Genomic DNA, 18,573 nt, shown 5'->3' on the forward strand with positions numbered 1-18,573 from the left:
TCCAAAGTGTGGCACTGGACTCAATTTCAGTCCACCGCTTGTTTTTTTTATTGTACCTCAGCTTATAATAAAAATAGAAAAAACATTACTTAATTATGAATTATACATGTTATTAGATATTTCATTGATTTGGGTAAAGCAACGCGTACATGACTGATGATATATTTGACAAGATTGGATTGGTCTTTAGCATCTTTAATACATAAAATGTATGGAAAGTGACTCATATGATGACAAACCAGTAAAAAGAAAAAAAATCAATAAAGACAACAGTTTCAACCTCGACTTTAAAACATTGGTATGTACCGTATTGGGCCTATGCTGTACTGTTACACCCCTTATTATAAATTGTACATTTAAACCAATATCATTGAAATTAATACAGAAATTGGGCTCGTGCTGAAATCAGAGGATTCAATTCAAAGTAAATTTTTTTACAATTGTCTCCTTTGGACCTGTTCCTCACTGCCCGCCATCTCTCCATTTTTGCGTTCCTGTCCCGTCTACCCGCATGCAGGTGGATTATCGCACCGAGGATGGCACGGCCAACGCTGGCTCAGATTACGAGTTTGCAGAAGGAACGCTTTTGTTCAAGCCTGGCGAGACTCTCAAAGGTAAAAAAAAAAAACAAGATGTCCAGACCGGTACAAAAATATTCAAATGGGACCCTCTCGTTATCGCAGAGATCACCGTGGGGGTGATTGATGACGACATCTTTGAGGAGGATGAGTACTTCTACGTGCATCTGAGCAATCCCCGACTGGTGGGCTACCCGGAGATCAACACCTCCCCTCAGGACGTGAGCTCCACCCCCAAGGCGGTGCTGGGTGACAACCACACTGCCACGGTGACCATTTATGACGACGACCATGCCGGTAAATTCCCTTTATGTAGTCTTTCATATGGTTATGGTTTTATGTAAGAGCCACAAAATATATATTGCTTGTGTTTATTGTTTATTTTTTATGTTTTTCATTTATTTCCAACATGCATACAGTTACAAAATAATACATCACATACAGTATTTCCAGTGTATCATTGCAACTTGTCCAAAAAAGAGTAAGAAGATGCAGAGCTTTTTTAATCTTTTAATTAGTTTCATAAATAAAATGAGAATACTCGAAGACAACCAATATGGATACAGAGCTAATGTTTTAACTTCAATGGCTTTAATTGAAATTACAGAAGAAATGACCAATGCAATAGATAGTAAAAAATTTGCGGCAGCGGTTTTTATGGATCTAACTAAAGCATTTGACACAATTAATCACAATATTTTAATCAAAAAACTAGAACGATATGGCATCAGAGGGTTAGTCTTAAACTGGATAAGAAGTCATCAAACGAACAGGAAACAATACGTGAAGCTAGGCGAACACACGTCTACAACGCTAAATATATCCTGTGGTGTACCTCAGGGATCAATACTAGGACCTAAATTATTCAATCTCTATATAAATGACATTTGTCAAGTTACAAAAGATTTAAAGTTAGTATTATTTGCGGATGATACAACAGCGTTTTGTTCAGGAGAGAACACACAGGAGATAATACAAATAATAACAGAAGAAATTAAACAAATTAAAAAGATGGTTTGACAAAAACAGACTATCGTTGAATCTTAGTAAAACTAAAATAATGCTATTTAGTAACAGTAGAAGGGAAAGTCAAACACAAATACAAATAGACGGAATAGAAATTGAAAGAGTAAATGAAACCAAATTTCTAGGTATAATGATTGATGATAAATTGAACTGGAAATCTCACGTAAAAAATATACAACATAAAGTTGCAAGAAACACGTCAATAATGAATAAAGCAAAACATGTTCTAGACCAAAAATCCCTTCATATTCTCTACTGCTTGCTAGTGTTACCATATCTGAGCTACTGTGTAGAAATATGGGGAAATAATTACAAAAGTACACTTCATTCATTAACGGTGTTACAAAAAAGATCAGTTAGAATAATACATAATGTTGGATATAGAGAACATACAAACCCTTTATTTATTCAATCAAAAATACTGAAATTCCACGACATAGTGAATTTGCAAACAGCTAAAATTATGCACAAAGCAAACTATAACCTGCTACCCAAGAATATACAACAATTCTTCTCAAAAAAAGAGGAGAAATATAATCTTAGAGAAAAACGTAATTTAAAACATGTGTTTGCACGTACAACACTTAAGACCTTCAGTATATCAGTATGTGGAATTAAATTATGGAATGGATTAAGCAAAGCAATCAAACAATGTACTAATATGATACACTTCAAGAAACTCTTCAAACTTAAAGTGTTTACAAAGTACAAAGAAGAAGAACCATGACAAACATTCTCAATTTATTTCATCCATCCATTCATTAATTCTTAAAGTAATCTTACTTATCTCATCATATGAAATATGATTTACTTCACCAATTATTATTATTAAATTCTTACTATTATTTATTTATTTATTTTTATTGTGATTACTTATGGAGTTTATTGTGAATAAATTGTGAACAGGAAGTGAACAAAAAGTTTTAGCAACTGTTATGTAAAGAAAAGGGGTAGGATTAAATAAGCTCTGCTTCTTCCTACTCCTTTTCGAACATGTTGAAAAGAGAAACTGGAAATTGTGATGTATCATGTTGTATGCTTGCATGTTCGAAATAAACTCAAACTCAAACTCAAACTCAATCTTACACCTTTTCCGTTTTTATAGCGATTACTAGCATATCTGTTTGTTCACTTCCTACGTTCAATTTTTACCACAAATTAAATCATCAATAAAGTTCTCATATATATAAATAGTTCAATTTTGATTCACATAATTAAATGAATAAGACTCATTTTGATAAGGTTCAAGATGTTTTTCAGGATTCTTACTTTGTAAACACTTTTGAGTTTTTAAGGTTTCTTAAACTGGATCATGTTAATACATAGTTTGACTTCTTTGCTTAATCTATTCCATAATTTAATTCCACATGCTAGTATAGTGTACTAAAGGGTTTAAGTGTTGTACGTGCATACAAATGTTTTAAGTTGAAAAAAAAATTCTAAGGTTATATTCCTCCACTTTTGTTGAGAAGAATTATTGAACATGATTGGGCAGCAGATTATAATTTGCTTTGTGCTTAATTTTAGCTTTTTGCAGATCGACCAAATCATTGAATTTCAATATATTTGATTTAATAAATAAAGGGTTTGAATGTTTTCTGCAACCAACATTGTACAAATGTACCTTTTTTATAACCCAGTTAGTGAATTAAGCGTATACTTTTGTAGTTATTTCCCCATATTTCTGCACAACAACTCAGATATGGTAACACTAGCGAGCAGTAGAAAATATGGAGTGATTTCTGGTCCAGAACATGTTTTGTTTTATTCATTATTGAATTATTTCTTGCCACCTTATGTTGTATATTTTTAAATGAGCTTTCCAGTTCATTTTTCATCTATTATTACACATCAAAGGTGATTTAATTTTACCCTTTCAATACTAACTTTAAATACTTTGTAACTTTGCAAATGTTGTTTGTAAAGAGATTGAACAATTTTGGTCCTAGAATTGATGCCTGAGGTATGCCGCATGATATATTCAGAGCTATGAACGTGTGTTCATGCATTGTTTCCTTTTGGTTAAAAAGCTTCTTACATATTATGCCCATATTAGCACATGTATCTTTTTTTGTATTGCAGCTATGGCAAAAGATTGAAAAGAACATTTTTATAAATAAAGCAAAGTTGCATGATTTGCATGCCTGAGAAATTTTAATAAATCCCCAAACCTAATTTTGAGTAATTATAAACAAAAGATAGCAGTCTTCATTATAAAATCTAGTTTAGTTTAGTTTTCTGTTTTTTTAAAGTAAGAAAAAAGTTTATTTTTAATAAGTACATTTTAATATAACAGTTATTCTGTTGATTTAAAAAAGGAATTAAATAAAAACTTGAGTTTTTGATGTATAGTAAATTAATGTAGTTATGTATCTTCAATCAATCAATCAATGTTTATTTATATAGCCCTAAATCACAAGTGTCTCAAAGGGCTGTACAAGCCACAACGACATCCTCGGTACAGAGCCCACATATGGGCAAGGAAAAACTCACCCCAGTGGGACGTCGGTGAATGACTATGAGAAACCTTGGAGAGGACCGCATATGTGGGTAACCCCCCCCCCCTCTAGGGGAGACCGAAAGCAACGGATGTCGAGTGGGTCTGACATAACATTGTGAAAGTCCAGTCCACAGTGGATCCAACACATCAGCGGGAGTCCAGTCCACAGCGGGGCCAACAGGAAACCATCCCGAGCGTAGACGGGTCAGCAGCGCAGAGATGTCCCCAACCGATGCACAGGCTAGTGGTCCACCCGGGGTCCCGGCTCTGGACAGCCAGCACTTCATCCATGGCCACCGGACCTATGCAACTCCCCCTCGCAAGGGACAGGGGAGAAGAGGAGAGAAGAAAAGAAACGGCAGATCAACTGGTCTAAAAAAGGGGGGGTCTATTTAAAGGCTAGATTATACAAATGAGTTTTAAGATGGGACTTAAATGCTTCTACTGAGGTAGCATCTCTAACTGTTACCGGGAGGGCATTCCAGAGTACTGGAGCCCGAATAGAAAACGCTCTATAGCCCGCAGACTTTTTTTGGGCTCTGGGAATCACTAATAAGCCGGAGTTCTTTGAACGCAGATTTCTTGTCGGGACATATGGTACAATACAATCGGCGAGATAGGCTGGAGCTAAACCGTGTAATATTTTATACGTAAGTAGTAAAACCTTAAAGTCGCATCTTAAGTGCACAGGAAGCCAGTGCAAGTGAGCCAGTATAGGCGTAATATGATCAAACTTTCTTGTTTTTGTCAAAAGCCTTGCAGCCGCATTTTGTACCAACTGTAATCTTTTAATGCTAGACATAGGGAGGCCTGAAAATAATACGTTACAGTAATCGAGACGAGACGTAACGAACGCATGAATAATGATCTCAGCGTCGCTAGTGGACAAGATGGAACGAATTTTAGCGATATTACGGAGATGAAAGAAGGCCGTTTTAGTAACACTCTTAATGTGTGACTCAAACGAGAGAGTTGGGTCGAAGATAATACCCAGATTCTTTACCGAGTCTCCTTGTTTAATTGTTTGGTTGTCAAATGTTAAGGTGGTATTATTAAATAGATGTTGGTGTCTAGCAGGACCGATAATCAGCATTTCCGTTTTCTTAGCGTTGAGTTGCAAAAAGTTAGCGGACATCCATTGTTTAATTTCATTAAGACACGCCTCCAGCTGACTACAGTCCGGCGTGTTGGTCAGCTTTAGGGGCATGTAGAGTTGAGTGTCATCAGCATAACAGTGAAAGCTAACACCGTACTTGCGTATGATGTCACCCAGCGGCAGCATGTAAATACTAAAGAGTGCAGGGCCAAGAACCGAACCCTGGGGAACTCCGCACGTTACCTTGACATAGTCCGAGGTCACATTGTTATGGGAGACGCACTGCATCCTGTCAGTAAGATAAGAGTTAAACCAAGACAAGGCTAAGTCTGACATACCAATACGTGTTTTGATACGCTCTAATAAAATATTATGATCGACGGTATCGAAAGCGGCGCTAAGATCAAGAAGCAGCAACATAGATGACGCATCAGAATCCATCGTTAGCAATAGATCATTAGTCATTTTTGCGAGGGCTGTCTCCGTAGAGTGATTTGCCCTGAAACCGGATTGAAAAGGTTCACAGAGATTGTTAGTCACTAAGTGTTCATTTAGCTGCTGTGCAACAGTTTTTTCGAGAATTTTGGAAATAAACGGAAGGTGGGAGACCGGTCGGTAGTTTACCATGAGGTCAGGATCGAGGTTAGGTCTTTTGAGCAGAGGATGAATAACCGCTTTTTTGAATGCTAGGGGAACAGTGCCGGAGTGATAAGTTTATAATATTTAACACTGATGGACCTAATAATACAAACAGTTCCTTGATAAGTTTCCCAGGAAGTGGGTCAAGTAAACATGTTGTTTGTTTTATCCCACTTACACGCTGTAATAATTCCTCTAATGTTATTTCATCAAAAATAGAGAGACTATTTTGGAGGGCAGTGTCCGTCGTATATACAGTCGTATTTGTGTTAATAGAGCCCAGTTGTAGCTGGGATGCGTTGTCTTTAATCTCCTTTCTAATGAGTTCAATTTTCTTATTAAAGAAATTCATAAAATCATCTGCCGAGTGGGTGGAGCTACTGGGAGGAGTCCCTTGTTGGGTTAGCGATGCTACTGTACTAAACAGAAATTTAGGATCGTTTTTGTTGAGGCGGATGAGATTTGAGTAGTATTTAGCTTTAGCTAAGGTAAGCATGCGTTTATAAGTTATTAAACTATCACTCCATGCTTGATGGAAAACCTCAAGTTTAGTCGCGCGCCATTTGCGTTCCAGTTTTCTACATGATAATTTATGAGCTCTAATTTCTTCTGTAAACCATGGGGTGCGCCTTTTAGGGGCCCTTTTTTGCTTTAGCGGTGCTATACTATCAATAATTTCGCGCAAGGCATCGTCAAAGTTGTTAGTGAGTTTATCAATAGAGCCGACATAATTTGGGAATGGTGCTATTACCGAAGGCAGTAGGTCAGCAAGAGTCATCGTTGTGGCAGCATTAATGTTGCGGCCGCTATAGCAGTTATTATTATTATTAGCTTGTTGACAAAGAGTCAAAACTTCAAATTTTATAAGGTAATGATCGGACATTACTTTAGTATATGGAAGTATCATAACTTTGGAGGTGGTGACACCCCTGACAAGCACTAGATCTATTGTATTACCGTTGCGATGCGTGGGTTCATGTATTATTTGTGTAAGACCACAGCTATCAATTATGGTTTGGAGCGCCACGCACTGAGGGTCCGATGGGGTATTCATATGGATATTAAAGTCCCCCATTATGATTATATTGTCGGCGTGCGTCACTAGATCAGCAACGAACTCTGAGAATTCACTGATAAAGTCCGAATAGGGCCCAGGGGGGCGGTAGATAACAGCCAGGTCGAGAGGTAGCGGTGTGACAGACCTCATAGTAAGCACCTCAAACGATTTATATTTATTATTTAGGTTAGGGGTAAGGTTGAAATTTTCATTGTATATTAGTGCGACACCCCCTCCCCTTTTAAGAGGGCGGGCAACATGCGCATTCGTATAGTTAGGAGGAGATGCCTCATTGAGCGCAAAAAATTCGTCCGGTTTGAGCCAGGTTTCGCTAAGACCAATGACGTTAAGATTGTTGTCTCTAATGACCTCATTAACCAATAACGCCTTGGGAGACAATGATCTTATGTTTAAAAAGCCCATATTATAGGTATTGGGCTGTTTTGACGAGTTTTTGTTAAGATTATCCGTAGTGGCAATATTAACAATGTTGCGTTTATTATGCGTAGTGCACTTTAAATAGTTTCGACCATATCTAGGAATTGATATGACGGGAATTTTCCGATTGTTTGCTTGGTGCTGCAATAGACTGGACATATCATAATTTGTATCTTGCATCTGACACAGTTTCAGTGTGGCATCATCACTGTTGGGATGTCATCAAAGCTTGCTTAACGAGCCTTACATAACTTGTCCCACACCTGGGGAGAGTATCAGTGTCATGTGGGGGCGTTTTATTACTGTTTCCTCAAGAGAGGGAGGGTGGTACAGTCGTGGGGGAGCTTACAGTGTATTTTTTTCTACCTCCCCCTTTTCCTCCTCAGGTATTTTCACCTTTGAGATGGCCAGTCAGCGAGTGAGCGAGAGCGTGGGTGTGATGGAGGTGAAGGTGCTGAGGACATCTGGCGCCCGGGGCCTGGTGGCTGTCCCTTACCGAACGTTGGACGGCACTGCCAGAGGGGGCGAGGACTACGAGCTGGCAGCTGGCAAGCTGGAGTTCCAAAACGACGAGACCATGTGAGTATGAACACAGTCAGTGATGTCATTGGTATGGCCACCCACCCTGAGGGAGGCCCCATAAACCTGAGCAAGTTGGAGTATGTAACGCATAGCATCACATACACAGCCTGGGCCAGCCACTGGCAAAACCTACTATGCGGCTGTTTAGAGCCACAACCACTAATCTAACCACCTGCTCAGTGGCCTTGTGGTTAGAGTGTCTGCCCTGAGATCGGTAGGTCATGAGTTCAAACCCTGGCATAGTCATACCAAAGACTATAAAAATGGGACCCATTACCTCCCTGCTTGGCACTCAGCATCAAGGGTTGGAATTGGGGGTTAAATCACCGAAATGATTCCAGGGCGTGGCCACCGCTGCTGTTCACTGCTCCCCTCACCTCCCAGGGGGTGATCAAGGGTGATGGGTCAAATGCAGAGGATAATTTCACCACACCTAGTGTGTGTTTGACAATCATTAGTACTTTAACTAAAGGTGAGGTCACGCGATTATGGCGACCAGTCACTTCAGTAGCTGATCATCAACATTGTTTTGTTGTCCTACTTTGATGGGCTGAATTGCCTGATGAATAATACTTTGTTTTTGCTAAACTTTAATTCAGCAGTGAGTCAATATGTTCTTTGTAATAGTTAAGTTCAGCAGCATCGCGGCTGTGTCGATTCAAAAGCCCATAGAGATATTTGCTAATTTAGCATCACTTCAAACCAATCAATCAATCAATGTTTACTCATATAGCCCTAAATCACCAGTGTCTCAAAGGGCTGCACAAGCCACAACGACATCCTCGGCTCAGATCCCACATCAGGGCAAGAAAGAACTCAACCCAATGGGATGACAATGAGAAACCTTGGAGGGGACCGCAGATGTTGGGATTACCAGCCCCCCACCCCCCCCCCCCCCCCACACCCCCCCACCTTTTCCCTAAACATATAATGTCTAAAAAAAACGTTTGTTTATTTATACTTTATACGTATTTATTATGTTTTGTTTACTTGTTCAATCAGTGCTGAAGTGGCATAGCGGTTTTGAATTGGTTGGGGATAACCAACTCTTTTCTTTCCCCTATAATCACTTATTCTTCTGTTGTTAGATACTTTACATTAGTTTTGGATGATACCACACATTTGGGTATCAATCCGATACCAAGTAGTTACAGGATCATACATTGTTCATATTCAAAGTCATCATTTGACAACCAAACAATTAAACAAGGCGACTCTGTAAAGAATCTGGGTATTATCTTCGACCCAACTCTCTCGTTTGAGTCACACATTAAGAGTGTTACTAAAACGGCCTTCTTTCATCTCCGTAATATCGCTAAAATTCGTTCCATTTTGTCCACAAGCGATGCTGAGATCATTATCCATGCGTTCGTTACATCTCGTCTCGATTACTGTAACGTTTTATTTTCGGGCCTCCCTATGTCTAGCATTAAAAGATTACAGATGGTACAAAATGCGGCTGCTAGACTTTTGACAAAAACAAGAAAGTTTGATCATATTACGCCTATACTGGCTCACTTGCACTGGCTTCCTGTGCACCTAAGATGCGACTTTAAGGTTTTACTACTTACGTATAAAATACTACACGGTCAAGCTCCTGCCTGTCTTGCCGATTGTATTGTACCATATGTCCCGGCAAGAAATCTGCGTTCAAAGAACTCCGGCTTATTAGTGATTCACAGAGCCCCAAAAAAGTCTGCGGGCTATAGAGCGTTTTCTATTCGGGCTCCAATACTATGGAATGCCCTCCCGGTAAAAGTTAGAGATGCTACCTCAGTAGAAGCATTTAAGTCTCATCTTAAAACTCATTTGTATACTCTAGCCTTTAAATAGACTCCCTTTTTAGACCAGTTGATCTGCCGTTTCTTTTCTTTTCTTTTCTACTCTGCTCCCAACCCGGGGTGGACCGCTAGTCTGTCCATGGGGACATCTCTACGCTGCTGACCCGTCTCCGCTCGGGATGGTTTCTGCTGGCCCCACTATGGACTGGACTTTCGCTGATGTGTTGGACTTTCACAATATTATGTCAGACCCACTCGACATCCATTGCTTTCGGTCTCCCCTAGAGGGGGGGGGGGGTTACCCACATATGCGGTCCTCTCCAAGGTTTCTCATAGTCATTCACATTGACGTCCCACTGGGGTGAGTTTTCCTTGCCCGTATGTGGGCTCTGTACCGAGGATGTCGTTGTGGCTTGTACAGCCCTTTGAGACACTTGTGATTTAGGAATAATTTTAGAAATAAACATTGATTGATTGATTGGACCTATCATATATATATTTTTTTACCATTTTTTATGAACTTTGGACATTATTTGGAATACAAACACGACTATTGAACATATTGGATTGAACGTAGTTGTCAGTGTAGTCTTTTTATTTATTGTTCATATGTGATTATTTATACTAAATACAAATCTTTACATAACTTGGAATATATTAATAATACATTATTTCTTAATATCTAATGCTAAACATACTTGAACTGCCTTTTTGTTTTTTGTGTCTTTTATGCACACACCAGAGCCAAATCTATTTCTCATCTCAAAGAATAATACAGTAAACTCTCGTTTTTTGCTGTTAATTGGTTTCAGGTCTAGGTAGCAAGTTTGTTCTCGATGCTTGATTCTTGTTTTGGGAATGGGGGTTGGGTGGTGGAATATTGGGCTCCCAAGGAGTGGGATGAATAACCACTGGTGAAGGTGGGAAGGTTCCAATAGTTGGAATTTGCGCTTTTAAGTGAGATTTGGGTTATTACGGTAACCCACGTCACATCAGCTCCATAAGCAGATGAGACAAGAAGCAGAGTAGGCGGGGTTTGTTTACAGCTGCCAGCCTGAGACGTGAGCACCAGGGAGGGACACTAAAGCAGATTTCTGAAACAAAGTTCTGTTCTGCAGAAAAGTGATATTATATGGACTATTATTGTCAGGTTCAAACATTTTTAGGTTTAAGCATAAGAGTTGTGTGATAACTTACACAGAATTTTTCTAACAATTATAATATGGGTGATTTTTGTCCTTTGCATTCATGTTTTGCCCTGTTTTTTGCACAACTGTTGCATTTTGCTTTATTGTAAAAAATCGATCTCGAGACGGTCGTCTGGGAAGTGAAGAGGTGGAGAGACGTTCATATGTTTATATATATATATATATATATATATATATATATATATATATATATATATATATATATATATATATATATATATATATATATATATATATATATATATATATATATATTTATATATATATATATATATATTCAGTGTTTTATCATTCATACTTAATATTACAAATCCCACATAATTTATTTTCATGTACATTCTTTTAGTCTGCGAAAATAATGTAAAATTATGTTTAGTTTTTTGAGGTGGTTTGTCGTAATATTTTAGCATTCTATTAGTCATATATGTGTTTGTATTGTGTGTTTAACTTTGACCTTTTTCTACAGCATTTTAGGAATTTATTAAACAGGGGCGGCGTGGCGAAGTTGGTAGAGTGGCCGTGCCAGCAATCGGAGGGTTGCTGGTTACTGGGGTTCAATCCCCACCTTCTACCATCCTAGTCATGTCCGTTGTGTCCTTGGGCAAGACGCTTCACCCTTGCATTGGCTGCTGGTTAGCGCCTTGCATGGCAGCTCCCGCCATCAGTGTGTGAATGTGTGTGTGAATGGGTGAATGTGGAAATACTGTCAAAGCGCTTTGAGTACCTTGAAGGTAGAAAAGCGCTATACAAGTATAACCCATTTATTATTATTTACATAGATGGATAGATGGATGGATGGCTATAGTTGTATATATATATAGAGAGCTTTTTACACAAATGACTTTCTTACTTACCTATTGCCTTGGTGTGTAATTGACAGCTTAAAAATGCATTTTGACAAGTAGGGAGTCACATATATATCACATATTGTATTTGTCCACTAATTTTTTTGTGCGCTGCCATTTCTTCCACGCCATCGAGTGTTGCTTTGGGGAGTTTTAAGGGATCTTAAAATCTTGCTTCATTATAAATATCCCATGAGCTCTTCCTCGTTTTTTCCCCTCATCTCTAGTGTTCGCTTGTCATCATCTCACAAGTGCGCTCTTCCGTAAAGTGCATTCTCGCTCCTTCGGGAGGACAAGCGAGCTGCTGAAGTGTTTGCTATATTTGAAATGTAAATTGTCAGCAGTGAGTTCAAGCATGTTCATGTAATAATAATTATTGTTTAATACCAGACGTCCTTTACATTTTGAAACATCCCTACTCTTCTTCCCTCACAAGCCCTCCCTTGTATTTTTCTATCCATCCATCCATATATGCATCCAACCATCTATTCATCCATCCTTCCACCCGTCCATCTTTCTCAGTGTGGATGAACTTACCGGCAAAGCAATTTAGCTTCTGGAGCACAAACCCTCCCATCATGAATCACTGTCCAGACTCCCCTTCTCCCTCTATCCCTCTGTCACTGGTGCAGAATGCTTGTGTTTACTTGTCACGTCTCTATGTTTGCGCTGTCTGTTTGAATGAGCTCCCTTTTCGAGGTTGCTGGAAGATTGGCGAGATAAAAGTTAGAAAATTGACTTTTTTTGAGCGAGGAAAAAGAACTGAGAACTTGTACACTTTTCGCTTACAAAACCTCCAAAGTAAGGGGAAAGGTAATTTTTGACAGATATATATATATATATATATATATATATATATATATATATATATATATATATATATATATATATATATATATATATATATATATATATATATATATATATATGTATGTATATATATATATATATATATATATATATATATATATATATATATATATATATATATATATATATATATATATATATATATATATATATATATATATACTGTATACACACATATAAGCTCCCTTTTCGCTGGAAGATTGGCGAGATAGAAATTACACTTTTGCTTACAAACCACCAAAGTTGGGGGAAAAGATACGTTTTTGATACCATTATTTGATGTTGGTTTTTTGACCAGTGGCTGTAGCACGAACTGCTTGTAAATGTTTAACTGTATCTATAGGCACAGTAAAATATTTTTTTCCAACTGTATCAAAATTCATTTAATTTAATTTGATGTCAAATGTACTGACTTTTTATTCCAGTAGATGGCAGAAGACCATTATGAAAATCTATGCATTGTCAATACAGCTAGTAAGTGTACCATGCACTTGCTGAGTGGTTGTTTACACATTGCTACTAAACAGTATAGAAGTGTGGATGGAGAAACTAATAGGATGTGGTAATTGCTGCAGCTCGTATCCTGCTACCCTGCTTAAGAATTCCTTCCATTTCAATTTCCCCTAATACTGAGTTTTGAAATAGTACATACTTAAAACACATGCCGCCTTTTTAATTATAGGCAAAGTAGAATGTGAAGATACCATCAAAAGTTGGTTCATTTGACCGTTAGTTGGAAACCCCTGTAGGGTAAATGTTGTTTTCTGTACTCTGGTCATTAAGCGCACATTAATGTGGGCAAGTTGTGTACAGAAATAGGAAGCCAGTTTAATAGACGATGAAAAAATGACAAGTGCAAAACTTTAAAATGGGATTTCATTACTAAAACAAAACACTAAAAGTTCTGATTGTCCTTGAGCATCCTTTTCTATTATGTTGATTAGAATCAGTGTACTTCTTGTGTTTCTTTTCCACTTGATTAAAAATGTTTCTAATTAGTAAACTGGAAATGTCATTTCCCACAAAGAAAGAAATTAATTAAAACACTTGAGCATGCTGTTCAAATAACAAGAAACTATTAGCACCTTGTTTTTATTCTATGTTAATAATTTTAAATATTGGCTTTATTGGTCGAAATGTCCAAACTTGTTCCACCATTGAAGGACATTCTTTGATATTCTTCACCGTTCAGTTATTAAACACACAAAAAACTAAATAAAGATATGCTAAATTAAATATTTAACAAAAATGGCTACATTTACATGTCAGCTTAGTGTTGTAGTCATATTAATATATATATTTTTTTGTATTCCACTTTACATTCCAGAAAAATCTCAAAGTGCTAATCAGTGACAAAGTTAAAGTTAATAGGTATTCGTTTTAGCGTGCTATAATGAAATATTCACTTTTCCCTTCTTTCCAAACTTTTTATTTCCATCCATCCATCCTTTTCTACCGCTTGTCCCTCTCGGGGTTGCGGGAAAAGTTTTATTTATTCATCTATTTTTAAAATAAGCCATGGTCCAATTAAAAGCAAGCTGTGGGCCATGAATGCCCCCTGGACTGCACACTTGTCAGCCCTGCTGTGGGGCGACAGCATAGCTAGCATTTAGCATGTTTCTCCGTATCCTGTCAGTTTTGGTTCTACAGTATGTATGTACTGTAAATAATCTGCCACATTAGCCAACCGTTATTTTAAGCGCGATGCCGGACTCTTAGAGGTCATTAGATGCCCCCTAAAGGGACGTAACATCCGAGCGGGATGACCACAGCTTTGTGCGCTTGTGAGCGTGAAGCAGCGAAGCATCCTCTCCCTTTGGCGAGATGTTTTGTGGAAGAGAGGTGTGGGTGCGTGGCCGGCCGTGTGTGCATGTGTGCATGCACAAGTGTTAAATATTTGCCGCCTGCTCCTCCTCTTGTCACCAAAAGTCGGGTGATGAACCCCAAGATGCTCATAAAAAATTGTCCTTTCAAGTCAGATTCCCCAGAGATGTACATCCTGTGCACATGCATGCCTGTGTGTGAATGTGTGTGTGTGTGTGTGCGTGTGTGTGTGTGTGTGCGTGTGTGCTTTATATATTTGACCCTTTTCTCGTTGACAACCTGCACACATGTCATGATTATGCATTACATAAGTGGTTCCCAAACTTTTTTCACCAAGTACCACCTCAGAAAAAAACAACATACCAACATAATGACCAACATTGAAATCCAGTAGTGTATCAGGCCTAAGTATTCATTAAAAAGAAGACAGAGGTTTTATTTAACCAGTATATTTAATATTTTTGGCCACTGCAACATTACACACAGTTTGAACAGTAACACCGTGTTTGAATATAGGAAACTAAAACATGCTAATATTAGCATGCTAACATTAATGTGAGTGTGAATCTGTCTGTGTTGGCCCTGCGATGAGGTGGCGACTTGTCCAGGGTGTACCCCGCCTTCCGCCCGTGTGCAACTGGGATAGGCTCCAGCACCCCCCGCGACCCCGAAAGGGACAAACGGTAGTAAATTGATGGATGGATGAATGGCCATGCAGTCCGCCAATGTTGTGTGCCTGAGAGAAGGGGCTGTCACGTGACCTCACAGGACTTCATGTAATTGTCACTATTACACAATGTATGTAAGATGTGTTGAAAGACAGAAAAAGTTCATGCCGAACGAAGTCTGATTGTGGACAAATGCTTCGAGATATCGCCTTTTCGTAAAAACCACGAGCACCTCAAGGCTTTGGGAAACGTTCCGGTGTTCTCAGATTTCCAATAAATGGAAGAATGGTCGAGTTAGAGCAAGTAGGAAAATGTGAATTTTTGTGTTTTTGTGCTTTTTAGAGCCGACATTTAACATTGGAGTCAAAGAGAGACTGAATTGGCTTTGAGGGCCAACAAAAGCAAAATGAGACACATGACCTCCATAAAAGTGACATTTTTTGAGAGAGGACATGTGTGTCAACGTTTTCACCGAAACAAAAACGTGTTTTCTGTGCTTTTACCCTCTAGTAAATTAGAGTGTACGCCATCCGCTTTAATGGGAAAACCCTGATGGCTCTCACCTCCTTCCGATGGCCATCCAGCCAAAACCAACCATTGGACGTAAAAACTTTTTAGCCAGGGTTAAAGTAGACAGTGTGTGGACAAAATGAGACGTTAAGCCCCAAGCTACGTGAAAATATGGCTGAGCTACAAGAGGAGGTAATCTTGTCTTTCTGGCGTTTGTCTCAAAGCAATCCTCCATTAAAAGGGTATGCACCCATTAAATTGGCCCATTTTTTAAAAATTTGTGAATAGCGTCGCCATGGTAACACGAAATATTCCCAACTAAAAGTTCCGCCATCGGCGTGAACGAGACATTTCCGACAGTGTAACATATGTGGAGGTTCGTTGGCCGATCCGTCTCGCATTAATCGTAAGAGAAATGTGCGTAACTATAATAATAAAGTTTTAAGTATGAGCAATAATAATATGGGCTGCTTGCATTGCAAGTGCCCATTCACTGCTGCCTAGCAGCATGTGAATGGGCGTTTGCATTGACCCATTCAGGCCCATAATAAGTATAAGAAGCTGATTTCCATCTTTGACAGTGTTGATTAGTTTAATCAATTGGGTTTGCTATTGCTCACAAACAAGCACAGCGTGCCATTTATTAGAATGCATTCTAACAGCATTTGTATGCACTATTAGAGAGAAGAAGATATACAATGTTAAAAATATGCCTCTTTATGAAGATAAAACGCTAATCGAAACCAAGGGATCTTTCTGTGTGGAGTTTGCATGTCCTCCCCGTGACTGCGTGGGTTTCCTCCGGGTACTCCGGCTTCCTCCCACCTCCAAAGACATGCACCTGGGGATAGGTTGATTGGCAACACTAAATTGGCCCTAGTGTGTGAATGTGAGTGTGAATGTTGTCTGTCTATCTGTGTTGGCCCTGCGATGAGGCTGCGACTTGTCCAGGGTGTACCCCGCCTTCCGCCCGATTGTAGCTGAGATAGGCTCCAGCGCCCCCCGCGACCCCGAAGGGAATAAGCGGTAGAAAATGGATGGATGGATGGATGGAAACCAAAACCAGTTTGCTCTTTTTGTTTAGCATAAACGGACGGCGATGTCCATGTATTCCGATGTCGACTTCAGCTGGCCCTTTATAGTAATAAGAACGTGGTGAAGCAGGACCACCTCATCAACATAAACATTTAACTATACAATTGTTTTTATTTAGTTTTTTAGTTTTGAAAATAACTTTGTTTGTTAATCAGTCTGGAAACAAAAATGATAGAACAACCCCAACTCCAACCCCGAGCCCAGCTTTACAATACTTAGAAATAAAAAATTAAAATGTACACAGAAATTTAGGAAACATACATATACAATACTAAAATAAAAAGGAATGGACAAGATATATGATGTGATATATTGTCACGATGTAGAGAGATATTTTGGGGTCTATCCACCCATTAATTTTCTACCGCTTGTCCCATCGGGGTCGCTGGGGGTGCTGGAGCCTATCTCAGCTGCATTCGGGCGGAAGGCGGTGTACACCCTGTACAAGTCGCCACCTCATTGCAGGTCCAACACAGTCATTTAATAATAATGATAATGCACATAAATCCGTTGTGCACGTCTTCATATTTTCCCTTCCCTTTGAGTCTATTAAATAGAGCAGACATAAAGATATGGGGGAAAATAGTGAAGAGGAAAAATGGAGCATTGCAGTACTTAAAATTAGTCAATATTCTCTTTGAGGTTTTTTGCTGTCATGTCTGAATGCGACAACACATTCTGAGCACAGTAATTACTCTCAGCATCTCTGCTACCTTTTGTCTCTTCCATTGTTCACCCTGTTGTCTGGCAAAGATGTCGCCATCTTTTTCTTCTGCTGTCCCTCGCTCGCTTTATTTCCTAGTGTCACAATTAGCGCTACAAGGAGCTTAAGTCATCCTCTTTTTCACATCGCTCAGCGTGCGTGCGTGTGTGTGTGTTCTTGTGTCTTCATAGGCAGCTGTCACGCCAATTTTCTTCCCATCACAAAAACCTTCCTAACCCCCATTTACTTCCGGGGTCATTTCCGCTTACGTCAGTTCCTCTTACTTACGTCATTTCCTCTTACGTCATTGCCAGCGATCGATAAATCCAAATCTCCTGAAAATGGTGGTGTCACTGGATGATATTCGTCTTTATCTGTCCCAGGGGACTTATGTCAAACACCAGCAGGCTTCGCAACATTTCAAGCGGAGTGTTAGGGCCGCTGCTGCGAACTTCTGTCTTCGTGGTAACGTGCAAAAAATATTAATTAATATATAATACTGTTAAATGTCTGTACTACTTTAAATCAACATTATTGTTGAAACCATTTCACTAATATTAATTAATATATAATACTGTTAAATGTCTGTACTTTAAATCAACATTATTGTTGAAACATTTCAGTAATATTAATTAATATATAATGTTAAATGTCTGTACTTTAAATCAACATTATTGTTGATAATTCAGACGTTTTTTTAACGCTGTATTATAAAAAAGAGTCAAACGAAGTGCTATCGATCGCTGTCAATGACGTAAGCGGAAATGACCCCGGAAGTAAATGGGGGTTAGGAAGGTTTTTGTGATGGGAAGAAAATTGGCGTGACACAGCCTCTTCATAGGCAGCCATTTCAAGTGCCATTGGACAAACTGCACTTTACTTCATACAGTTTACATGGGCTGTCCAACTAAAATGTCTCAGGGTCCACATTTTCAGGAAATTAAAGACTTGTTTGTTTAAAATGTCAATGCTAGGCTCTGTCATACTGTACAATTTGTACTGTACCTCACCAAATAACTACAGTACATGCAATACAAACACAAATAATGGGTTATGCTGTGTCAAAGATCCTGTATAAAAGAAGCACTGTGCTATTTTAAGGATTTACTGCAAAAACATCAATTAAAGATTGTCAATATGGCATGAGTGCTCT

At 38.7% G+C, this 18,573-nt stretch overlaps 1 protein-coding gene across 5 annotated transcripts in view; it reads left to right on the forward strand.

The window, feature by feature from the left end:
* The window catches only part of LOC133661868 (sodium/calcium exchanger 1-like), a 166,440-nt gene that overhangs the window by 110,648 nt on the left and 37,219 nt on the right, over positions 1-18,573 (forward strand). For all 5 annotated transcript variants that reach the window (XM_062065408.1, XM_062065407.1, XM_062065406.1 and 2 more), the window contains 3 exons: positions 518-614; positions 684-875; positions 7,721-7,913. In XM_062065408.1, the coding sequence (XP_061921392.1) occupies positions 518-614; positions 684-875; positions 7,721-7,913 (482 nt within the window). The remainder of the gene's footprint in view (positions 1-517; positions 615-683; positions 876-7,720; positions 7,914-18,573) is intronic.

This window comes from Entelurus aequoreus, linkage group LG12, assembly GCF_033978785.1.
Source record: "Entelurus aequoreus isolate RoL-2023_Sb linkage group LG12, RoL_Eaeq_v1.1, whole genome shotgun sequence".
Lineage (NCBI taxonomy): Eukaryota > Metazoa > Chordata > Actinopteri > Syngnathiformes > Syngnathidae > Entelurus > Entelurus aequoreus.